Genomic DNA, 26,909 nt, shown 5'->3' with positions numbered 1-26,909 from the left:
TTGCATGTTTTCTCTTTTGCTGCGCATTTGCACCTGCCGGCCACCGTACATTAGTCTAACTATTTAAACAATTTACAATTAGGGTAATAAAATAATTCACAACTCGCAGCCAGTGCAGATCACTTCTCTTTACTCGGCGCAACTCCCACACGCAGCTTTGCGGTGTCTGCAGTTGTCAGAGGTTTTATTTTTAGCACATTGATTTTGTAACTTGCACTCCTCTCGCTCAAGCCGCTGCATTTTTAATTTTTGAAGGCTTAATTTATCACGTGCCTTGATAGATGCAGCTACATCTTCTTTTTCCCTCCAACTGTGACGAAACTAGGATGAAATGATTTTATTTATTTTGCACATCAGATTATTAGTTAATGTTTCATGGTTATGTTTCAAAAGCAACTCTAAACAGGTGGGTTTTTAGTCTACATTTGTAAGCACTCAGTGTTTCAGTTGTTTGCAGTTTTCTGGAAGTTTGTTCCAGATTTGTGATGCATAGAAGCTGAATTCTGCTTCTCCATGTTTGGTTCTGGTTCTGGGGATGCAGAGCAGAACCAGAAGACCTGAGATGTTTGAAAAGTTGATACAACAACAGCAGATCTTTAATATATTGTGGTGCTAAACCATTTAGTGATTTATAAACTAACAGTATTTTATAGTTTATTCTCTGAGTTACAGGGAGCCAGTGGAAGGACTTTAAAACTGGGGTGATGTGCTCCATCTTCCTGGTTTTAGTCAGAACAGCAGCTGCAGCATTCTGGATCAGCTGCAGCTGGAGGATTGATTTGTTGGGCAGACCTGTGAAGACGCTGCTGCAGTAATCAATGCGACTAAAGATAAACACATGGATGAGTTTCTCTAGATCTAGCTGAGACATTAGTCCTCTAATCCTGGAAATGTTCTTCAGAAAGCCGACTAGTTATGGTAGCTAATCTTACTTCCTGTTATAACTTGAGCAAATGGGATCATATAGATATTGAATAAGAGGGGTCCTAGGATTGTACCTTGGGGTACACCACATGTGGCTTCTGTCCGCTTCGATGAGAAGTTTCCTATTGAAACAAAGAAATCCCTATATGTTCAACTTCACTTTCATGTTCATCAAACCAATCTTTCACCAGTCTTGCTGTGTGTATTGGTGCATTGTCATCCTGACACAATGTTTGAACCATTGGATGCACATGGTCCTCCAGAATGGTTCGGTAGTCCTTGGCAGTGACGCGCCCATCTAGCACAAGTATAGGGCCAAGGGAATGCCATGATATGGCAGCCCGAACCATCACTGATCCACCCCCATGCTTCACTCTGGGCATGCAACAGTCTGGGTGGTACGCCTCTTTGGGGCTTCTCCACACCGTAACTCTCCCGGATGTGGGGAAAACAGTAAAGGTGGACTCATCAGAGAACAATACATGTTTCACATTGTCCACAGCCCAAGATTTGCGCTCCTTGCACCATTGAAACCGACGTTTGGCATTGGCACGAGTGACCAAAGGTTTGGCTATAGCAGCCCGGCCATGTATATTGACCCTGTGGAGCTCCCGACGGACAGTTTTGGTGGAAACAGGAGAGTTGAGGTGCACATTTAATTCTGCCGTGATTTGGGTAGTCGTGGTTTTATGTTTTTTGGATACAATCCGGGTTAGCACCCGAACATCCCTTTCAGACAGCTTCCTCTTGCGTCCACAGTTAATCCTGTTGGATGTGGTTCGTCCTTCTTGGTGGTATGCTGACATTACCCTGGATACCGTGGCTCTTGATACATCACAAAGACTTGCTGTCTTGGTCACAGATCCGCCAGCAAGACGTGCACCAACAATTTGTCCTCTTTTGAACTCTGGTATGTCACCCATAATGTTGTGTGCATTGCAATATTTTGAGCAAAACTGGGCTCTTACCCTGCTAATTGGACCTTCACACTCTGCTCTTATTGGTTCAATGTGGAATTAATGAAGATTGGCCACCAGGCTGGTCCAATTTAGCCATGAAACCTCCCACACTAAAATGAGAGGTGTTTCAGTTTCATTGTCCAACCCCTGTAACTGAGTCAGTGAAGTAGCTAACTATGCTAGTGCAGGTTATTTGTGGCCATTTCTTCAAGTCGCCATGCCTCCTCGCATTAGCTGTAGGTAGCGGTAAAACAATATTGCCACATGTAAGCTGTAATAGCTGGAGTTCCTACATTCTTTATAGCCTGAAACCTCTGATGAAAGCCGGTTAGCGAGTTGCTAACATGTAAACAAATGGCTGTTTGCGGTGGAAGTCGCACCGATAAATCACGCAAAGCCTCATGGGGGCTCGGATTAAGGTGGATAGAAGGGTTTGAGGCGGGCCTCCTCCTCAGCAGGTTCCTTAGATGGCAGCTACAATGACAAACCCACAAGATAAACATTTCACACAAAGGTTCATTTACACACTCTAGAATTCAAAACATTAAAGAAAAACGTATTGCATCTTAACACCTGCTGATTCTGATTTTGGCTGATACTTATTTTTTTTGTCTGAAATGTTGCTAAATATAACAAGAAAGTTGCTGAATTGGCAACAATGAGGCGACTGTTGTTAACTGCAAGCAGGTTTGTCAGTCAGACAGCAGAGCAATAAAAGACTGTGGTTCATTTTCAGACTTTTGCCAAGGTAGATAGGATCGGTGGATAAACTTGACTTTATATGTAAATGTTGGCTGATCAAAGATCTCCCAAAAATAAGAAAATCAGGCCAATTTATTGCCTGGCCGATTTATCTGTACATTCCAATATGCTGTTATATGTTTTTATAGAACTTGTTTTGGTGTGACTGAACACACTGTCCAGATAGCAGCAGGGGTGTGAGGCTGAAGTGGACTGAACAGGTTCTGGAGGTGCTCCAGCCACATCATTTTCGATCTGCCATCAATATTAACCCCTTTGCTTTAGTTTCCTCATTAAGATCACTCCCAGCTCCACAGGAAACCTGGACATGGGTTGCTATGACAACTGCCATGGCAACTGAGGGCAGTGACATCATCAGAGGGAGGTGACTCACTGCAAGAATACACAAATCTTGAATGGTTTGTCTCAAGCAGGAATTTCACATTAAAAGGCAGGCACGAGAACAATTGTCATGTAGCTGCTCTTCACAAATACACGGCAGGAAAATAGATGTTAGAGTTGCTGCATGTTGGGGTGCTGTGGTGGCCCAGGGGTAAAGCACACCCCACGTATGAAGACCTTAGTCCTCAATGCAGACGTCACAGGTTCAAGTTCCGGCCTGGCGACCTTTGCCTCATGTCTTCTCCCTCTCTCATTACTCACTTTAATTTCTAACCATTCTCAAATGAAGACAGCCTGACCCAAAAAAGCCTTTTAAAAAATTGTTGCTGCATGTCTTGTAGCTGAAAGACATGCAAGACATGTCAAACTTTGAAACATGAGAGATTCAACCGCATTTTGATGAAAAGTGAACTGAACCCACTAATCTATGAAAAGCTTTATCGCAGGATGTTGCCGAGCAGAAGATTGTTCATGTAACAATAGGGTTGAGTTCTGGACCAGAGAGTCCAACCCAACTCTCCAGTCGTTTCAGAAATATGTCATGGTCAACAGGGTCAAAAGCTGCACTGAGGTCTAACAACCACCGCTGCATTTCTTCCACAGTCTGTGTTTATATGGATATCATTAAACACTTTGACTAGGCCAGTCTCTGTGCTGTGGTGAGACCAGAAACCAGACTGTAAGACGTCAAAGCAGTTGGTTATCATTAGGAAGCCATTTAACTGTTAAAACAGCTTTTTCAATAACTTTGCTGATGAATGGGAGGTTGGAGATCGGCCTGTAATTCTGCAGTAGTGATTTGTCCAGATTGTTCTTTTTTATCAGTGGTTTGACACCTGCTGATTTTAAAGCCTGAAGGAAAACACCTGATGAGAGTGACGAGTTTACTATTTGGACCAGATCATTAGCAATGATAGACAGGAACTTCTTAAAGAAATGTGTAGGTAGGATATCCAGACAGCATTAACTTGAGCTTAATTGACTTATAATTTCTTCTAGGCTTTTATAATTAAGTAGTTGAAATGGATTTTTTTCTGCATTTGTTATGTTTTTGTATAGCATTGGTTCTAGACTTAGTGTGGATGTGCAGATTAATCAGATTTTTGTTTATTTTTTATTATGTACATATAAGGTGTGGGTCTGCAACCCGCTGCTCTGGAGCCGCATGCGGCTCTTTAGCGCTGCCCTGGTGGCTCTCTGGAGCTTTTTCAAAAAATTTGTAGGTGCGGCTTATTGTAAGGTCCAGAAAATACGGTATTTTCTAGAATTCAGTCACTTCACACCTGAATTTAAGCTTCAGCTGGTTTATTGTGGTGTGTATTGGTGCAGAGCAGACACCATGCTTTCTTTTTGAATCCACATCTTTTCAAAACCATGAATCTATTTCTTAGTTTAATAAAGTTGCTGCTACTTTTTGAATTAAATTGGAAGAACTTTGTTTAGTCTGTTTTGGGTTTTTATTGGTTTAGGATATTTCTTTGCAAATAATTTATCAATGTGAACAACACCAAATGGAATCTACTGGTTATTGTTGTGCAATGCTTATGATACATGGAACATGACTTCCTGTTTGTCTCAGATACTTTCAGAAATATGTTTCTGCCCATCCTGACATTTATTTTATGATGAATTATTCAGGTAGTTAACTGGCGTCTTTTCATAATCAGACAGTTCTTCCGTGAAACAAGTCAAACACTTCTATATAAATATCATTTATGCATATTTATTTAGTGCTCTTCAATGATGTGGGCTGTATAAAACAGTTTTGAGGGCAATAACTAAAAAACTGACATTCACCTGTTATGTTTTCCTTCTGTAGTCTAAGCTAAGTGGTGCATGTGAGTCTGCACTTTCTGAAGCTTTTAATCCTTTGTTGGATATCAGAAATGCTCTTCTCTGTCAACCAGTTTATTCCTGGGATGTTTGTGCTTTTTCTAAAGGCGCTTTTCCACTAGCCTGCCTCTAACCGGTTTGGTCTCGGTCCGCCTCGGCCAGATTAGTTTTCCATTAACAGATCCGCCGCAGCTCAGCCCGGCTGTTCTCAGATGTTAATACCTACTTCAGGGGTAGTACTACCAGGACCGATCGAGGTACTGCACCAAAACCATTTGACAGCTGACCTCATCTATGGATTAGCTGGTGATCGACATCACTGCCAACTCAAAAACAACCTTTAGCGTTTAGAATTCAACTTTAGATGTGGGCAACAGACATGCTATCAGAGAGCTGTATGGAGGAGTTTAATTATGAGAATAACCAGGAGCAGCGGCAGGAACACATGCAGTATTTTGCAGCAGAATGACTGAATTAGCAGCTGTTAGCAGCTTGTTTCTCTGAAATATGGACAGTACCTACTAAAGAAGAGAGAAACGGTGCAGCTCTGGTCAGCTTTCTGATGGAGCTGCTGTTTTGCGTCAACTGTGTTAAACACCGGACCTACATAATATTAACTTGCGATGTAAAAAAATTTTTTTCATTGGGTTTAGAAAATAATAAAATTTATGCATGGCTATTGGTTTACATCTTTTGACTGCATTGCCTAAATCTAAAAGGTTGTAAGTATATTTACATGCATAGCGAAATAATCAGCTGATATGGGCTTTCATCATCATGCAATGAATTTCTATAAGACAAAGTTAAATATCTGGGATTATTTTAGTCCATCAGAACCAGAACCTCGAGGTTCTCCAATACTGCAAAACTCAGCAGAGAGTTGAACACAGCTGCTGTTGCTCAAGTCCAGCCCACAATAGTGAGGAACAGACCATATAATAGAAAAGTTCACTACCTGGGGTAGAACTGAAACGCACATTAACCAGTTGGTGCGTGAATTACCAGTGGAGAAGCACCTTAAGAGTTTAAGCTTCCTCTCTCCCCAGGCTGCTGGCTCTCTCCCTGTGCATGGACGTAGTTAGGGCTGCTTTTTGTTTGGTTTCGGGGTTTTTTCTTTTTGTTTGAGGAGGAATGGAGAGTATTTTTAGCAAGTCTACCTGCTGACATCAGACTCAGGAGAGGCACAGGAGATACTCTGATAAGCTTCTGTTTTAATTATAGTAGCAGATGCGTCATTTCTGTCTAGATGAAGATGCCGGGTTCTGGCCTCATTAAATCTGTCCACAGAATTGATGACAGGAGCAGAATGAGCTAGTCAGCACTCAGCTAAGATGGCATCGGTCTCACAAACTGGACTATACTCTCATACACCAGGGAGTTCAGAAAGCAGAGGTAGATCCTGTAGAGATGCTCATGTTTCATAAAAGCGTTTTATGAAATGCATTAAATTAGTCATTTGAAATAATACAGACACATTTTATACTCAAGGAAATTGTCTTGATGAGGGGTTTCAGTAAAAGTCCTGCTACTGTGGAGGTGATTGCTGCTAACCAAAGCAGAGTTCAGCCTCTGTTGGACGGATTCCGTTTCAATTTTAAGCTCATCTTTCCCCTGTTTCATACTTTCCCAGATAGATCTTTCTCTGTAGGTTAAATAAGATTAAATTTGAATCATTCAGCCATGATAACTCGGCGTCTCTGCTGCCCTATTGAAAAGAAATTTACTTTAGTATATTTCAAACATACTTACATTTGTGTAAGTACATTTTAAGTAGAGGTGTACCGATCGATCGGAGACCGATCATAATTGGCCGATTTTCGCGAAAAAGTGTCGGTGATCTTCGATCACTGTCTCTTGTTGCCGATCACCAAAACCGATCACCGGTATCTCAATTCGGAGCCTGTGTGTGCAGCTTGTCTTCTCTTTCCTTCGCACTGCGCAACAAATCCATGAGGTGTGAAACTATAATGCTCTGAGAGTGAATGGGGAAGTTTACCTGTTGCGACGGGAAAATACCTTGGGGGTGAAACACGTCAAAATGCATCAACACAACAAATCTAATATAACATTTACAAAACAAGCACTTAACAGAGTTTGACTAAATGGCTCACTGCAGAATTAAAAGACATCCAGAGCGGCCAGACAGCTGGTAAAGCAGCGCACAACTACCAACTTGTCATTATTTGATAAAGACAGTGTTGTAAGATTTATTTGACAACACAGCCTATATAAAAAGCCTTAGGGTATAGAAAGCCTTACTGTTAAATATTGTTTTACTGATTGCAGGTTTTTCAGTTGTACTTTTGACTGAGTAGCTTCTGTATTGTTCTTGCAAGTATTCTGACATATTTTATGACTAAATTAGGTGAATTTATGGCCGGACCTGTTTTCCATTTTGCCAGATCACATAGTAGCATTTATACCTTAAGCGAAAAATTTACAGCCAATCCAGATGATCGGCAGTGATCGGCCCTCATGGGTGATTGGAATCGGCAGCAAAAAACCTGATTGGAGAATTCCTAATTTTAAGTATACCAAGTATTAAGTGTACTACATATAAATACATAGGAAGTATACGAAGAGCATGATTGTACCAATTTTGACATTATAACTTTAAAGACACTTAAATATATTTGTACCACAATGGGCTCTTTGCACCTCAGCTTCAGCGATCTGGGAAAAGCGGCTCAATCGTTTCCGATCTATTGAAAAAGGCTCTTTACACTGGGGGTTTGCAGGGCTTGTCCAAGGTAACAGCTAATGATTTACATCGATCCGAAGCCCCGACAAGTAAGCTGGAGAAAGGTTTTAAGATGTTCGCCTCGTTATACATTCACAGATACAAAGGTGAGTTTTACTTTCTTTAAACTTTGTGGCTAACATTAGCTTATGCTAGTAGGCAATATTCTCTGACATTTTTCTTGTAAAAATGTGCTATTTAAATATCTAAACATTTTTCATCCATTCTAACGGACAATGTTTTTACCTTGTGTTCAAGTATATTACATGGTTTATTGTCGTTAGTGTCAGAGACCAAGTAACGGGGATTTTACGGTTCAGGCTTTTTGCTTCTGAAGCCTGAGGAACAACAAGCCCATAGCTTAACAGTAGAGCAGCTCTGGTGTCGGAGTTCTAGTTCAGCTGACTGTTCGGGTTCAAAGTTGTTGCTTTTAGAAAAATATGGCCATGTTCCTTAAGGTCTCTGTGTTACTTCGCTTTATTAGTTTTGCATGCTTCTTGTGAAGCAGGGCAGTGTTTCCAGCAGTGTGTACAGGCGGATCAGTTGTTCGGCAGTCTGGCTCTGGTCTGCTCTCTGGTTCCCATAAACTCTTTCAGGCTGAATACAGAAGTGATTACATGGAAATAACACAGGAGGCTCCTTTACCTTCTTCTTTAGGCTGAAGAAGTTGATCCGGAGTGAAGTGAAGGCTGCAAACTTTGCTGTGCAGCGTTAGCTTTAACTGGTAGCAACGAATATTTACAAGCCAACGTCTTCTTAATTCAGGACCGCTTGGAAATCCATGAAAACTTAAAAGCCCATTATATTAGGAAGACAGCAATGTTCATAGTATTGTTTTATTTGTGTCTGAAATAAGACTTTGTCTTTTCTAGCTGTCATGGTAACTCAAAGTGGAAAAAAGAGAGCCGCATTTGCGCATGCGGTTATGACGTCAGCGTGGCAGGTGCAAAGAGCCCATAGACTTTTAAGAAATATATTAAATAAAAGTATACTTTAAGTGTACCTATTGTTTTATTGTGCTAATTTTCATAAGCATGTTGTTTATAAACTTTTAATATATTGACAGTTTGTACAATTCTGTGATAGTATATTGCCAATGTACTCTTGAAAAATGGTAATATATTGAAAGCACAATGTAATTTGTTTTAGTCGGAAAGTGTGTTATAGTTGATCCTTCTGTGTTCTTTTAGCCTAATATGTTTGCAGTACTGTAGTGTGTATTAAGCATGTAATGTACAAAGTGGCCATAATAAAAGATATTGATAAGTAACCGAGAAGTGTACTTCATTAGCAATTATAATAAACCAATAGTGTAATTGTAGCATACTGTAATCACACTACTAATATATAAAATATGTAATGCCAATATACTGAAAATACATTCTAAATATAGTTCAAATGTAATTCAATCACAAAAATAGTACACTCAAAATATACTAATCAAGCATGTTTATATTACATAAAAAGCAAAATACTTAAAGTATACTAAGTGTAACTTGTTCAAAAAAAAAAAGCATGTGAAAGTACAATCATGGCCAAAAGTATTGAGAATGACACAAATATTATATTTTCACATGATCTGCTGCCCTCTGGTTTTCATGTGTGTATGTCAGATGTTGTCATCACATACAGAAATACAATTGCAATCATATTATGAGTAACAAAAGCTTTTAATGACAGTTAGAATGAGTTAATGCAGCAAGTCAATATTTGCAGTGTTGACCCCTCTTCTTCAGGACCTCTGCAATTCTCCCTGGCATGCTCGCAATCAATTTCTGGACCAAATCCTGACTGATAGCAGTCCATTCTTGCACAATCAATGCTTGCATTTTGTCAGAATTCCTAGGTTTTCGTTTGTCCACCCGTCTCTTGATGATTGACCACAAGTTTTCAATGGCATTAAGATCAGGGGAGTTTCCAGGCCATGGACCCAAAATCTCTATGTTTTGTTCCCTGAGCCAGTTAGATATCACCTTTGCTTTATGGCAAGGTGCTCCATCATGCTGGAAAAGGCATTGTTCATCACCAAACTGCTCTTGGACGGTTGGGAGAAGTTGCTCTCGGAGGACATTCTGGTACCATTCTTTATTCATGGCTGTGTTTTTAGGTAAGACTGTGAGAGAGCCGACTCCCTTGGCTGAGAAGCAACCCCACACATGAATGGTTTCAGGATGCTTTACAGTTGGCATGAGACAAGACTGGTGGTAGCGCTCACCTCGTCTTCTCCGAACAAGCTGTTTTCCAGATGTCCCAAACAATCGGAAAGGGGATTCATCAGAGAAAATGACTTTACCCCAGTCCTCAGCAGTCCACTCCCTGTACCTTTTGCAGAATATCAGTCTGTCCCTGATGTTTTTCCTGGAGAGAAGTGGCTTCTTTGCTGCACTCCTTGAGACCAGGCCTTGCTCCAAGAGTCTCCGCCTCACAGTGCGTGCAGATGCACTCACACCTGCCTGCTGCCATTCCTGAGCAAGCTCTGCACTGCTGGTAGCCCGATCCCGCAGCTGAAACACTTTTAAGAGACGGTCCTGGCGCTTGCTGGTCTTTCTTGGGCGCCCTGGAGCCTTTTTGGCAACAATGGAACCTCTCTCCTTGAAGTTCTTGATGATGCGATAGATTGTTGACTGAGGTGCAATCTTTCTAGCTGCGATTTTCTTTCCTGTTAGGCCATTTTTGTGCAGTGCAATGATGACTGCACATGTTTCTTTCGAGGTAACCATGGTTCATAGAAGGGAAACAATGATGCCAAGCACCAACCTCTTTTTAAAGTGTCCAGTGGTATCATTCTTACTTAATCATGACAGATTGATCTCCAGCCCTGTCCTCATCACCACCCACACCTGTGTTAATGGAGCAATCACTGAAACAATGTTAGCTGGTCCTTTTAAGGCAGGGCTGCAATGAAGTTGAAATGTGTTTTGGGGGATAAAGTTCATTTTCTAGGCAAATATTGACTTTGCAATTAATTGCTGTTACGCTGATCACTCTTTATAACATTCTGGAGTATATGCAAATTGCCGTTATAAAAACTGAAGCAGTAGACTTTGTAAATATTAACATTTGAATCATTCTCAAAACATTTGGCCATGACTGTACACTTGGTACACTTTAAACTGTGATTTTCTACAATTTAATCACTATTAAAATACACTAAGCACAAAATTTGTTGTTCCAAAATAACATACTTCAAGTACACTGATGATTAGTCTTATCAGTATTCTTGATAAGACTAAGACTTAGTCCGGCTTCAAGTATGATAAAATTGAACATACTTAGAATATTTACTTTTCACCAGGGTAGTGCGAACAGCTAAAGTGTGGTTAGCTTTTTTGGCATGGCAACTTTAACTTTTGCAGTCCACTATGGTGGATGCTCATGTTCTTTGCCGATCAACTTGTACAATGGGGTTCATGTTCATATTTTTATAGTGAAAATATAATCTTAGTTTAATTTCTCTTTGAGACGGATAAAGTACTTTTTAATTTAAATAGAATCAAAGCGCACTTGGAGTAATTTTTTAGGATGGCCACACCTGGAGCAGTTCATGGCAGTTCCCCTTTTCTTCACTACTGTCTATATCATAATCCTTTCTAGTGAAAGGAAAGGGTTACAAAATGAAGCCTTTCCAGGCTGATAGATATCAGTGACACTGTCTCATTTGTTCTGAATGTCTTTACAGGGTCAGATGTTATGGATGACTGAATAAGTTTGCTTAAGATAAGACATCAGGCTCTGGTAGCTGTTCTTCATTCTCCTTCTAACTTCCCACAAACGTATCAAAAACTGTCTTTCATCCTACATAGCCTCACTAAAACAAATATTTGTCTCTGTCCTGTTAAAAGATACTGTCCAGCAGAAACTGAGGACGATAATCATAATCTTGTCCAACACTGAACATACGAGCTTGAGTATTTTACATCAGTTATACATAACATTATGACCGTTTGCCTTTACATATATCCAGATGATAGAGCAGTTCAATACTTAGTTCAAGCAATCAGTACCAGGCCTGAATCCGTATCAGCACTGCTGGTTACTTTATAGGCGTTTATTTAAAAAAATTGACTTTTTAAATCATTCATGTCCAAATTGTCCTGGTATCTATAGTGATGGGTTGCAGGAGAGCTTGGTGGATGTTCTGTCAGTTCAGGGGGACAAGAATAAAGGACACAAGTACATGTGGCTCCTTTCTGACATAGACAGTCTCCCTGCAGCCTGTACCTGCTCATCTGACATGGTGCTTGTTGAAAAGGACCCATTAAATGACAGAATCTATAGGGTCATGTGATGGCTGCTTAGGCTGGAGCTCGCGGCACTTCCAACTCATTTTTGAAGTAATACAATAGTTTTTTACATTTCTTTTTTTTTATATCATTCCATGGATTGCAGATTGACGATTATATGCTGCGTGGACATGCCGAAGCTCCAGAAAACGATGCAACCGCCTCCCAATAGCAGTAAGGTACCAGGGCTGCTACTAGCCTAAAAGCTAGCCATCACCGACTCAGGAAGACGTGAACGAATCCCCCTCCATTCCCAAAATGGATGAGCTTCTTCAGAAACTGGCAAACAATCAAACTAAAATCCTGAATGACCAAGCCAAATATTTTTGCAGACATTAAGAAGGACCTGTCTGAAACAAGAAGAGCTGTAGAAACGTTTGCGACATGCTAACAAGACTAAATAGAATGGTGACTCCTGTGGATATGCTGGAGGAATTGGCGAAGCAGTGCTGCGACTCCCGCCCCCATCTACGCATTTTGGGCTTCCTGAAATGTGTTGAAGGTAAATATGCCATATTGTTCCTGACTACTGTTCTCCTTGAGATTCTCCAGGGGGGGCTGGATTTAGAGCATGCTGATCAATTACTGCTCCCAACTAGCCCTTGAGTCCCGCCAAGGGCTTTCATTGTGTGCTTTCTGAGGTTCCAGCAGAAGGACCTCGAGACAGTTAAAACACGAACATTCAAAATGATAAAGTTGTCGACATGAATTGTGACCGAAAATGGCAAACATCCATGCCACCCAGCGTGAAAAATTCCACAAATGTCCAGCGTGAGAATTGTGAGAATTGAGAGATGGACAATAAACATAAAATCGTCTTGTTTCACCCATGTCATGTGCAGACGATTGGGGAGGGCATGAGAAGAAGGGCATCATAGGGCAAGGCCAGAAGCAGTCAGAGATTCTTGAAGCATTTCAAAGTCTTCCTAGGACCTTCAAATCAGTGGTTCACCTCGCTCAGGGTTGTAAATGAGAGTACAGTTAGGCAACTGATGCTGAACGGCATCTTGGCTAAGTGAGGCAGATGCTTGCACTCTGGAAGCAAATGTCACAGTTCCTGCGTAGCCTTCAAAAAATCTTGACAGAATCTTATCTTGTGCCAGCAAACATCCCCTAACTGTTTATAGCTGCTGCTACATCTTGATGACACTTTTAGGTGCTCAGCCTTATTGTTATTGTCAGCTATATATATCCTGCCCCCAGAGGACAGACTGGCTCTGTCTGGTGGAAAGACCTTCAGTGGTTTCAATATTAGTGGGAAAAAACTCCAGATTCACTGGTTTTATGGTTGAGAGGATGGCTTGGAAAGGTTAAACTCATGTCTTCAGAATAATTACCGTACACAGGCAATAAATGCGTTATGAAGCCTGACTGTAATGTATATAAAACATGCATGAATATTTATATATACTGTACATATACTGTATATCCTTAAATTGCAAGGTTAGTGAGTTCTTCTATTGCAAAGAAGGTCCATTAACTGTTTTTAACTGGATCTTTAAATAATTAAATGTGAATTTGTTTGTGGTCCCTTGTAGAATATATGTAGAATTCATGACACTTTCCATAAAACACGAGAATCTGAATTCAGCCACCGGCAGCAGATAGAACTATTAACAACTCAAGTCAAGATCTAGCAAACTGAACAAGTAAACTGATTTTTGTGATGTTGAAATGTAAAGTTTGACTGCGTTTCTAATGTTTTCTCTGCTCATATGAAGATTCATAATGTCAGTACAAAGATTCAATAAACAGAATATGGAACCAAAGATAAACACAAATGAGAAGCTTGCACTATGGAGGGTTGGTAAACAATCTGAAGGAACATGAACCCATAAACCTTGTGTAGCCACACTGCAGTATCTATAAATACAAAAGTTGTATTTGTATTTATTCCTGTTGAAGGGGCGTTTTTCATCTCCACTGTCACTACATGCATGACCTATATGAGAGAGTGGTGTAAAATCAATGAGGCAATGGAAGTCTGTCTACTGTTGCCAGCATTCGTCCAGAATGAGTGAGTGATGTAAGTCAGCAGCTCAATACAATCTGCTGGGGTTTTTTAAACAGCGAACTTAATGTGACTGCATTGTTTGGTAACTTAGTGCAGCTAGAATGTATGCACTGGTCATGGGATTTGTCTGTATAAGTGGATTAAATTCACTATTTCGTAAATGTGTGTTGTGGATGGTGCTACATAAATAAACTGAATGGAACTGTGCAGCATCAGTAATGCCTAAAAATGGCAAATATTTTATTGGTTTGTTTGATATCAGCAGGGGTGGAAATTAGCACCCGCCACTGTCCAAATGTGGGTGAAAGTATGAAGTGGCTTGTAAATTGGAGCAACGCACCACCACTGTGGTGGGTTGACAATTTGGACAGAAAAAAAAGCTGCATTCAGTTTGAACTTCTGTCCAGGGGAGGACTGACTGATGCATTTACTGTCCATATCTGGCAGCCCTTCGCTGTCATAATTTAACAAAAAAATTATATTAAATCTCATTTTTATTTACCGTGACAGCCCATTGGTTGATTTTATTGATTTTATTGAGGGATTTCATTGGGCTTATCCAATGAAATCCCTCAATACTCCTTGGCCCGCCCCTCCCCTCTGAAGTTATAAATAGCGCCAGTTCAGCTACCGGAGTCCGAGAAAATGAGCGGATACGAGATGGGGCAGGTCAGAAAAACTACCACAAAAGCTAAAAAGCACATAAGCCCATTCAGAAAAATGTGTCAAACTAACCGATATGTTAATTACCACACTAACTTTGACCGTTGGAGGAGATTTAGTAGCGGACAAGGAGAGGGAATGAGCGATTCAGGGGCTTTATTATCGTCGAGGAGGATGATGAGAGAGACGTGACCAGGGACAGATTGAGGAAGAGTTCAGGTTAGCTGCTGCTGCCCGGTAAGAAGGAGTGAAAATGTTCATAAAGAAAAGGTTTCATGCAGGCAGGAAGGCAGGTGTGTGTGAGGGGGAAGCTAACACTAAGCTCCAGGCAGTCAGACAAACTCTGGAATAACACAGGAATGATGATGATGATGATGATGATGGCCCGTGGAATTAATAATGAAGATGTTCTGAGATATTTTAGTAATAATTGTTCATTTCAATAGAAAACGTAATAAGTAAGGGAAAACAAATAAAACAGTTACAAAACAGCTGTTGATGCAATTTAAAAATATTTTAGAAATGACTAGACACATCTTTAATAAATACTATCAGGGAGAGTTGTTGCCAAAATTTGGAAATGTTCAACATATGATTGCAAGAATGTTAGGGTTGTGTAGTTAAAGTTTGTTAGTAATTACTTCAAATGAACTTATTGCACTACAACCCTGTTAAGGTGTCCATGCTTTATGTTAAATTATTCTGTATATGTACATCTGTATGGTAAACTTATTGTCAGTAAATCGGTTTTCATAGAGTTAAGAATAAATTATACATTTTCTATAATTTGCTTGTAGTTGAGGGGTTTGTAATCGAAAGAAGAAAAAAAAACCAGTGGCTGGTGAAATGTCTGAGTGGCCAGTAAAAAAATGTTTAATTTCCACCCCTGGATATCGGTGTGTTTCACTTAAAATAGCCAATTGTGTACAAATTTCAAGTGAAACACTGCTGCAGAAGCATTCCACCCTGGATTAAGAATATTTAATATAAATCAATACAGTCCCAGAAATATTGTGACATTCATGTTCATGGTACGAGTATGTGCTGTTCTTTTAGAAGCAGCATTGACTACAGAAAGCTGACACCGTTTGCCAGATGGTGGTCCTGAAAGAACAGGAGCAGATCAGATTTTAAAGTCAAGCAAACTGCTACCAGCATAGGGTTTGTTATGGTACTTTCAAGATGAGGGATCTTACTCACTATAGTGAAGCCATGAATAATTGAAGGCATTAGTTAATGACATCCAATGGTCTCCAGGCAACATGACCTCTAACATGTAAATGTGTGTCTGCAGAATCAGCTGCTTTCTTATTAAAATCATTTCTTATTGAGATTAAAATCTCAATAAGAAGTATAGGAATTTCATTGAGGCCAGCAGTTCTATTCAAAGCCCACACACTCTTGATTTTATTCAGTTAAACCAAGAGGATTATCTAAAACCAACATTTATCTAAAACAACAGCTCCAAAATTTAACATTTATGAAAAAGTAATATTTTATTACTGAATACAGAAAAGTGAAACTCATACATTTATTACCCATAATGGAATATTTCAAGTCTATTTTTCTTTTATCTTTTTTTTTCAATTTTTATCATTATAGCTTACAGATAATGGAAATCCAAAATTTACTGTAACAGATAATTAGAATATTACATAAGATCAATAAAACAAGGTTAATTTTTATTGAAAATGTCCATCCATCCATCCATCCATCCTTCTATCTATACATCTTACTTTCCTTCCGCTTATCCAGGGTTGGGTAGCAGTTTAAGAAGAGAGGCCCAGACTTCCCTCTCACCAGCCACTTGGGGTATTTCCTCTGGGGGAAATCCAAGGTGTTCCCTGGCCAGCCAAATGACATAGTCCCTCCAGCGTGTTCTGGGTCTTCTCCTGAGGGAGACGTCCTCCAGGTGGGACGTCCCAGAACACCTCACCAGGGAGGGGTGAGGTGTTCCAGGGAGGGGAGAGGGAGGGAGGGATGCTCAGGCATCCTGACCAGATGCCTGAGCCACCTCAACTGGCTCCTCTTGATGTGAAGCTGCAGCGGCTCTACTCTGATTCCCTCCCGGAAGACTGAGCTTCTCACCTTATCTCTAAGGGAGAGTCCAGACACCCTACGGAGAAAACTCATTTCAATCGCTTCTGTCCGTGATCTCGTTCTTTCGGTCATGACTCAAAGTTCATGACTATAGATCCTGAAATACTTAAACTCCTCTTGAGGTAGAACACCCCTCCGACCCAGAGAAGGCTCTACCCTTTTCCAGCTCGAGACTAGGCCTGCCACGATAACAAATTTTGCTGAACGATTAACTAGAAGTGCTGGAGTTAGTCCATTGTGACATATACCTATGCAGTCTAGAGATAGTCCAACTGGCCTGAAGGATTTTATCTAGCAGGTGCTTTTGTTCCGTAAATAGGGCCATTACCTTATAAGTACCCTGTTAATGGCTTCAACGTCTCAAAAATTATTGCAATAAACAATAATATTGTTTGAAGACCTTTTTACACTGATTTAATGGAAATGACGTAATAATGCATGTGATTTCTTGTCAAAGATACACTTTATTTTCAAAAGAACACTTAACACTGGAGCTGATAAACAAAACAACCAAAAACAAAAATAAAATGGATTCTCAGTCTCCATTAACAAAAAACTCACTTGAAAAAAAACTAAACAACATAAAGCCAAAGTGGAAATAAATACTGCATTCAACCAAAAGACTGCAGATTATGAAGTGTGTATATTATGTTGCCCTTCAGTAATAATTAGATTTAAATAGAGAAGACGGGCACATCGACTACCTGATGCAATAGTTCACACTACATGATTTTTTGCTCCTATTTTTCCCCTTATGACAATCTTAGAACGTTGGTCTTTCTAAGATTGTGTGGTGTGTTACGGTAGATCGTCGTTGCCGCTCCGATCTAAATCAGGGGTTTTCCCCGACTGGGAGCTTTAACGCAGCCTGTTGAATGTGACGGATTCTCCTCCTGCTTTCTGAGGGGAAATTACGGAGGGGAATCCCAAACAGCTGATATGGCGCAATGTGGAAACAACATTAATGTTTATTCAACATGCAAAGAATATAGAAATGACAAGAGGAGGAGTTGGAGCGAAATTACTACCGCAGTTGATAAACCTGGTAACTTTTCAGCTGTTCTTCGTTAACGTGACGTAAATAGGTTCTAATGATTTTCATTCAGTCAGGACTTTACGCTGACACTAGCCACATGCATTGCAGGTAGACTGTAGTAAAGCATTGATTAATGCCTGATTTTAAAATTAGTTCACTGAACTTGTAGCCATTATTTTGTGCCCATTGTTGGACACCACACGGCAGGACCAAACCCGATCGAACCTTTATACCTAGGATTTCTGTCAGCTAATGTGTGGTCTGTCAGGTTTTGAAAATGGATCGTGTAGTGTGCGCTGAGCTTTACACTAGGGAAATGAGGAAGGGGCGGGGTGTCAGTGGATAGCACCGGAGTTGAGCCTTTCTTTCATTCAGTGTCATTAACAAGAAAGAGAAAAAGGCCGGAAGAGACGATAATGCCGATAATTAAAATGATGTCGATAGTTTTAATTTATCGTGCGATTAATTGATTTATCGTTTATAGCTGGAGACCATGTCCTCGGATTTGAAGGCATGGATCATCATCCTGGCTGCTTCACACTCGAACTGCTCCAGTGAAAGCTTTGCTTGAAGCCAATAGGACCACATCATCTGCAAAAAGCAGAGATGCAATCCCAAGGCCACTAAAATGGATCCCCTCAACACCTTGGCTGCACCTAGAAATTCTGTCCATAAAAGTAATGAACAGAATTGGTGACAAAGGGCAGCCCTGGAGGAGTCCAACTCTCACCGGAAACGAGCCCGGCTTACTGCCGGCAATGCCGACCACACTCTGACACCGGTCATACAGGGACCTGACAGCCCGTATCAAAGGGCCCGGTACCCCATACTCCCGACAAATATCTATAAGACAAAAGTATAGTCATTTAAATGCAGTTAGTACAGGTTTGGGCCTCCTTTTGTATGAACTACTGCATCAGTGTGGCGTGGCATGGAGGACGTCATCTTGTTCTTCAGTCTCTGGACATGAGCAATGGGACATGTGCCTTCCATGTGTGGAGAGTCTCTGCGCTCTGACACCTTGTGAAGTTTTCCCAAATGCTTCAGTTCTTCCTGTTGCTGGTGCATCTTTTCCTATCACACTTTTCCCCTCCACTCAACTTTCTATGAATAAAGTATCTTTACTTATTTTTATTTATTTTTTTACAATGTTCTAATTTTTTGAGAGATGATTTGTAAAGTCTAATCATTAAAATTACAAGAAATAAAAGCTTGAAATCTTCCACTCTTTGTGTACTGAGTCTATATACGATATACTGTATGTTTCATTTTCTTTATCATACATACTGAGGGACAAAAAATCTTGGAAGTTTTTCATGACATTCTGAGCTGGTGTGTCTGTATTGCTGCAGCTTGCAAAATGCGCTGTAATCTTTTGATTGTATTTGAATCATTTAGGTTTGGTTGTCAGTGGTTACTTGTCAAGAGACAATTGTTGGTTTATGACTCTCTCTTTCGTGTGTGTGAGGCTGGGTGTGGGGGTGTGCACGCATGCGTGTTCTCTGGCGGGTGCTGAAAGCAGAGACAAAAGGACTTTATGGTTCTCACAGTTTTGGATGAACAATGTAAGAAGAGAGGCCTGTTCAGGGTCAGGCAGAGCGGTCAGTGTCCTCATGTGACTCTGGTATCATGCTCCACTTTTCTCCAGTTCTTGGAGAGTGAAGTGGAGAAATGACGTTGAGGATTAAATGAATGTCTGTGTGCAGCTGAAGCACATCTGGAAAGTTCCAGGTTTGTGTGAGTTCATGTTGATGTGAGCTGAAGTTTCCATGACCAGAAATAGTGTTGATTCCAGAGTTATCCTGTTTATTTTAAATCTCATCATCTAACGGGTTAGGGTTAGGGTTAGCCTCTGGATTGGTTCCTATACTTGGCATCTCTGCAGCCAGCTCTGGCATCCACTTAAGAGATTAATTTTTTCTTAGGTACTTGCAGTATTTTATTCTGTTATATTGATAAGAGAGAGGACAAGAAAAAGGTCACACTTTGAGTTTAGCACAGGAATATTTCTTGCTCTTCCTGCTTTATCTCATATGAGCAATGAGCTGAACTCAGAGCTGCCCCGGCCCCATTCATCAGCAGATACTCAGTAAGGTTCTCATCTCTTGTCTTTTCTCCTCTGCAGTGGGTGCTGGCATTTGAAATTTTCATCCCACTAGTCCTCTTCTTCATCCTCCTGGGTCTGAGGCAGAAGAAACCAGCGATCCCCGTCAAGGAAGGTACGCAAGATGGAGACGCGATCGACCGGTCGATCGCGGAAAGGTTTTGAGTCGATTTCGGCAATAAGGTGACAAACTGAACGCCGCCAGGATGCTGAGACCAGCACTTCCTCTTCTGACGCGCTTACCAAAATATTCACTAAGATCCTAAACGTTTGTAGCTTCATTAAAGAATAATAAAATCAACAAAACCTGTTAAAATTAATAATCTCAGTAATTATTGTTTCAACAAGGTGTTGTGCAATTCAGTGCGTTTCGGTTCCATTAACACCAAAAAAGGCGACTCAAAGATCGACTGACTAGCAGAGCAGGAGTTTAAATTAGCTACTCAACCATCGCTGTGTTCAGGGAAGGCTTATTAATAATCGAGAAATAAATATCAAGCCGGGAAACCTGATATAGTAACGGACTGAATGTTATGTTTTTAACGTAATCTCTGCTCGGCTTGCGGGGTGCAGGCGGTTGCCACGGCAACGGGTGTGCTTAAACGACAAAGAAAGAGAGAGAAAAAAGGTAGGAGTGGTTTTGAGTTGATCACCTGTTCGGGTTATTTTACCTTTGTTTACCTTTGCTGTGGCGCATTACAGCTGCTGTAGTTTCTAAACCTTCAATAAACGACAAACTTGGACTAATTACCTCGTTTGTTTGTGAGTATACGTCAGTCACAACAAACATCAAAAAGGACAAATATATTTCATTAAGTTGTAATAAACAAATGGGTTCTACCCTGGTAATTATGTGAAATTAAATTAATTATATCCCAACTTCAGAAGATTTGCCTTTATCTTTACAGAGCTCTTTGGTTCCTCCTATCAGTCTGTAGCTTCTCATATTTCAGTCATCAAACCAAATTTCAGATCTACCATAACTGACTGACACCTGCTGGCCTCAGGATTGCAACCAGCTTGTGACTGAGAAACCAGTAACCTCCTCCCAGTGACAGAGTCTCACTGAGGAAGAAACTGCATTAGGTTTATAGCAAATAGGTTATAGCAAAAATCACTTTATTATTTTTGCTATAACTGATGTTTATTCGCCCATAAAATAAGACAATAGAGTTTAATTTACAATTTTTATGTCTTCATGTCATGAGGTAGATCTCAGCTGGCTGGTGAGAGAAAAAGTAGATCTTGGTCTCAAAAAGTCTGGGTACCCCTGCTCTAAAAGTTTGAGGCTTACACAGATATCTGGAAAGAGACTCCTCAGCATTCTTTTATGTGACTTCCAAAACTTTGTGCAACAGCAGCAGTTTGTTGTCCAGGAAAGCTCACCTGTACCCAAGGACAAATCCTCCATGTTTAATATGGAGGAAAACATCCAGCCAAGGGTGGGAAGTTCTATAAAACACCAACAGATTTCCATTTTTATCCCAGTCCTTATTGCTGAGTCAGTGCCACACCTGGAATGCTTTAAACTGCACATGCTGCCTTTTTATAGTCATTTTCTAAATAAATATTCTGTATATATTTAAAAAGGAAAAAAGACATTTTAGGATTATTTTACAGAATTGGTGTATCGAGCTAGTGAGGAATTTCTCAGAATAGTTTCTAAATTGCCTGTCCCAGTAGATTTACTAAAGTAGAATAACTTCTGTAGTTATGACAACAATTTTTCTAGACTCGGATTCGTCCTGCGGGTGAAGCTACTGGCCCTTGAACAGTTAGCTTCTGTCAACATTAAAAAAGTCTTTCTTTTTTTTTAATTAACAATTTGATTAAATTCCAATTTCTTTAGAAGAACAATCATCAAAATGTCATTGCCTCTGAAGGTCTTTGTTTTGACAGTGGACATGATGTTAAAGTTTTGGTTGAAGTTGTTTCTACATGAAATGATCACTTGTGTCAACAGAGAATCTTTCACTGTAGCAGCGTGACCAGTAACCAGTAACCAGTTTGGCTCATTCCTACTGGTCGGACTCTGATTAAAGTTTTTAATTGAGTTAATTGCAGGGAGTGTAATTAATTAATTGGATTTGAATCAAAAACTTTACCTCAATAAAATAGGCTCTGCACACCTACTGTATGTAGATATTTTAACATTTTTAATGAAAGTATTTGCAGGACCTGTAAATAATTAATCACAATTCATCTCGTTCTAATAAGAAAAGACAATGCTGTTTCAGGCTGCGATAGCTTCACTGACAGACTAACTGCTTTTAGCACAACTGAATCCCAAGAGATCGCTTTCTGAAGCAGAATGAATCCCCAGGAGGCCAACAGAATCGGCTTAGTCGTCCATCGCTGCTGGTGGCAGATGCTGCTTGTGCATTACATTTGCAGTTAATCAGAATGTGTGAAAACCAAAAAAAAGTGTGATTAATTTCCTCAAAAATTTTAACACATTAAAATCAATGTAATTAATCAAAATGGACATGTGAAAGTCCCGGGCCTCCTTATTTTACTTTGACTGTGAGTCTTATTGTAACAGAATGTTGCAGCCTATCCACCTTTATCCAGAATAAAAGAAGCCGTGACTTCTGATTTTGCAAAATTTTAATAAGGTGTTTTGCTTATGAGAAGCTGTTTCTGCATTTAGCAGTGGAGTTCAACTTTGCTTTTTTCATATTGTCCTAATTGATGTCTGATATTCTGCATAACATTAGCAGTCTGTCATTTAGGATTGCATAGTGCTATTTAAATGTTTTTCCCCCTGATGGATTTCTTCTGTTTTTGCTTTCTTAATGGACTTAAATGTTTATGTCTGACGAGGACAAGCAGAACAAATGGCAAAAGTAGTTTTCAATGTTTGATTTTATTGATTAAGGGAAAGAAACTATCCAAACCAACCCAATACAAGCCCACATCAACAGCAGCTGTCTCCAAGGTTTTTCCCTTCAAATTTTTTTGGCAAAGAATTCTGGATTTCAAATTGTTTAGATGGTTTTATAAACTATTCAGATTGATGGCAAGCAGCAGTTTCTTCTCTAAGGTTATTGATATTTCAGAACTTACAGACATCATCAGACTGATGAAATGAGAATTTATTTGCTCGGTGTCCTGCTCTGACTCACTGTCAACAAGCGGCAAGCTGCTTCTTTCTTCTTCCAGTAGAGTGGGACTATAGAGGTGTTTGCTGCTCTGACCTGTCCAGCTCTGCTTTTTACTGCAATTAGTGTGCTATCTTTGTATATATGTGTAGTGTGTGTGTTGTAGGGGTGTGTGTGTGTGTGACTGTACAGACAACAGTTTTACTTGCAGGTTTTTACTCTCTACCTTTATACTGACCTATATTGCTGCTCAGTTATATTTAGCATGTGTGTTCTGTAAGCACATTGTTGTCTAACCATATCTTTTATTTGATCTTTTCATTGTTTGCTTACAGTTGAAACCAGAAGTTTACATATGCCCTTTTCTCCCTATCTGAAATGAAACTCTTTAGATCAGTTAAAATTACCAAAATTATTTGTATTTGTTAAACGCTACATTAATTAGATAAATAACATGCAAGATTTATTTATGAATATCTTCAAAATCAGAAGTTTATGTACATTTCCTCAGTATATTACTGCCTTTGAACTGTATGACTTTCAAGTCATACAGTTCAAAGGCAGTTTGGTCCACCAAACCTTTAGAGTTTTTGCCATTAATTTGCTGAAATCCTGACGGATGCTTCACCGTCAGATATCCGGAAGTTGTTACTAAGGATGAGCCAAACTGGTGCAGCCCTTCAGTCCTCCTCCTGATATTTTGGCTGATTTCTTTTGGCATAGAGAAGTTTGTTCTGAATTATCCTCAGGCAATGAGGAAAAACGACTTCTGTGTCTCTTAAGTCAGTGTAGCTACATTTCTGGTTTCAGTTGTATGTAATTTAGTGATGTGACATATCTTGTCACCACCCTTTTGTTCAGATCAATCCTTACCGGATTCTTTTTAACTTTGGTTCCCTGGAGCGCCCCCTGTTGCTTGCACTAGTTGAACAGTAGCATCCAGTTGATGCGCCTTTGTTTTTGTTCTCTCATCCTCCCTCTACCTTCTGTCTGCTGTTCTTCCTTTGTTTCTCTCTGTCTGTCCACGGTTCTTTTCGTTCCTGTGCATGATGCATGTTCCCAACCTGTTGGATGGAGCAGTGTGTAAGTGTGTAATGAACAGAAAACTGTCCCTGGTGATGAGACACATGAATCAGGATGTGCTATCCTCCTCTACCTGTGTGTCTTTACCTCATTGTGTATCTTTGTACTAAATGTTGAACCTTGAATTTGCAAAAATCGGTCATTCAGCAACACAGCAAGCTTTTGTCTATAGTGCAACATAAAAATAATGTTGTTTGTGAGTTAGAAGGTTTAAAGTATGAACAGAAGTCCAAACTTTGTGTGAAGTTTCAGTTTAGCCTCAGAGCATCAGGGAGAATTTTCTGTCCCCACCTGGTCTAAACTCTGACAGTTCAAACTGTTTCCAGTCTTCATACATGAGCAACCGGATGGCAATCAGGGACTTCCCACCAAGAGCAGTGCCAGTCTCTCAGTGGGGTTGGAGTGAGATTCGGTACGCCCACCAGATGATTTGAGACCAGAAGTGTTTAATAAAAGGCTAACCCTAACTTTCTGACGGATGCGGTTGCTGCTGCTTTGTGCGACACATCGACCTACTTCAGCTCTAATCTGAAGAGATGGGGAGCTCATGTCATTCCTCAGCTAATCCAACTTTTTGTGAATGTTGAGGCTCAGGAGTTTCTGGGGCAATGCTACAAAGTTTTAAAAATGGCACTCACAATGTTTTGATTGGTTGTGGATCTCCATGAGCCTGGTTGGTTCAGCCACTGACAGCAGCTGAACACCAAACTATTCAAGTTTAGCACTGGAAGCTTTCTGATGAGGGAGAAGTCCTCCATCTCATCACTTGCAATAGAATCATACAACCTTCTAAAACACTTGTCATGATCCATTTGTTGTTTTTACTCCAGATATTTCCTTTGTGATGCAGACGCCTTTATTCCTGTGAAGGATTTGGAATCAGGCTGATAAATCAGACACAGAAGTAACTTTAAACAATATGAAAACAATCACAAAATTTTATGTAACTGCTGTTTTCATTTCATTTTCTGTACAAGAACAGACTGTTGCTCCAACTGAATAAATGTTTTTTCATGTTTTAACCATAGCAGAAGCTGTTTTTTTATGTGATAACTTACAAACAAGATGTCTTGCCTTTAAGCTGTTCTGTGCTTGCTGAACGACCGACTGCAGCAGCTCTGATTACTGCAGGTCCCTCTGAGTCTCGTCTTGGTGTCAGGGTGGTAACGGAGCCAGTGCATGAACTTCCTCATCTCACACTGCAACTTTCTGCTTTCCACTACTTATGTAAAAGACCAGAGTGCAGCCCTACATGGAGGAAGTCTAAAGTGATGAGGTTCACTGTGGAGCTCAGAAAACTTCACCACACTACAAGAAAGATGCACCGACTGGCAGCTTTAACTGTCTATTTGTTGTGTTTTTATTATGAATGGTTTGAGTCATCTAAACGTAGAAATAAACTTTGTGTCCAGAAACAAGAACTCCGACTAGGTCTAAAAAACTGCTGGCCACCAAACTTCCTCTTTGAACATTTGTTGAACATCATATTCTCCATCACTTTTCTAAATAACTTTGATGTGACTGTTTAAAGCAGCAGTGTGTTTTGATGGACCAGTGCTGGCTCTAGTACCATCCTGTGGTGTGCTACCTACTCTCCAGTTTGTTTAACTCTGTTCCACTCAGCAGGATGAAAACTCATAATGTCTTTCTATTCTACTGATGATGGATTCATTTTCTGTACTTATCCTGAATTCCCACCTGGATGGTCAAAGAGGGCCCATGTCAGCCTGCTGATAGTTTCTGCAAAAGGTTAACTATGTAACATACAGTGTCATCACATGGAGTGGCATGCTAAGTAAATGTGTTAAAAGCCATGCTTTATATATTGCAGCAGCTTATGCAAAAATCCAACCATTAGTTAGCATACATTTAATCAGCCTGGAATACATGGAAAACCATGTCAGGAGATAATAGTTTTGTTGTAAAGTAAACGTGGTACAATAGTGACAAAATGACAGACATAAGATTTTTATTAGTCATATTTCTAGAACCTAATGAAATTGGAGTGGTACCTACAGTGATAAATCAAGTCTTAATCAGTCCTGAGGGAGCTGCATAAGAGTGTGTGTTTCACAGCTCTTGGAGAAAAAGCTGTTTTTTAGCTAGGTGGTTGTTCACTGTGTCTGTACCTTTTCCCTGATTGTAGCAGTACAAACAGTTTGTGTCCTGGGTGAAGGATTTATTATGTGACTGAGAGATTTATTTGTTATTATATGTAATTTTATTAGTTTTGGTCAAAGTTTCTATTAAGTTTATGAGTTTTCCATAACTTTGTGCTCATGTTGTATAAAACAGAAACCCATTTCTCCTGGCTGCTGTCACTGTGCAGAGGAGGAGCCATATTTATTAGGGATGGCAAGGCAGGTGAAAGCTCTGGGATGCTGGGGGCCGGTTTCCCTTCCACATGGCCCTGAACGCCGTCAGTGTGAAGGACATCACCTGGTTCTTCCAGGGGCGGGGGCCCAGGGCTCAGAGTTATGAATGAATGCATGTTTAACAGCAAATATTGCACCTTATATAACGGTTTTAAAATGGTTACATTTTTATTGATATAAGCAACACTCAAAATACATCCTTTTGGGACCAATGTGGAGTCATCTCACATGGGATGTTTTGTTATAGGTCTATCTATAAATGTACTGTAATCTGCATAAGTAAATTTCTTTTCTTTGGGATCTGGCATCTCCAGCCAATGAGCCCTTATTGTTCTAAATGTGGTTTTCAGCAGCACTTACTACTTGTATGAGCTTTTAAGTAAGAGTTTGGTGAAGTGTAAATAGGTCGTTTTTGAGGCTGTCAGCTGAATAATGATCTAACACTCATGACCAAATCAACACAGAAATGGTTCACCAGACACTATTGAACCTCCTGCCCCAGACCTAAGGTCTGTAGAAAGCTTATTGAAGAAGCTCAGGAAGAGACCTTT

The 26,909-nt window shown here is 40.1% G+C and overlaps 1 protein-coding gene across 8 annotated transcripts in view; it reads left to right on the top strand.

The window, feature by feature from the left end:
- Positions 1–26,909, top strand: part of abca2 (ATP binding cassette subfamily A member 2) — a 146,552-nt gene that overhangs the window by 2,540 nt on the left and 117,103 nt on the right. For 4 of the 8 annotated variants that reach the window (XM_023343533.1, XM_023343532.1, XM_023343531.1 and 1 more), the window contains exons 2-3: positions 19,821–19,914; positions 23,053–23,055. In XM_023343533.1, coding sequence (XP_023199301.1) covers positions 19,821–19,914; positions 23,053–23,055 — 97 coding nt within the window. Of the gene's footprint in view, positions 1–19,820; positions 19,983–23,052; positions 23,056–26,909 lie in introns of those variants that run through there. The other 4 variants (XM_023343537.1, XM_023343530.1, XM_023343536.1 and 1 more) reach the window with 3 other exon arrangements.

This window comes from Xiphophorus maculatus, chromosome 12 (assembly GCF_002775205.1).
Source record: "Xiphophorus maculatus strain JP 163 A chromosome 12, X_maculatus-5.0-male, whole genome shotgun sequence".
NCBI lineage: Eukaryota > Metazoa > Chordata > Actinopteri > Cyprinodontiformes > Poeciliidae > Xiphophorus > Xiphophorus maculatus.
The sequence above is the reverse complement of the archived record's forward strand: the minus strand, read 5'-3'. Positions and strand labels throughout refer to the sequence as shown.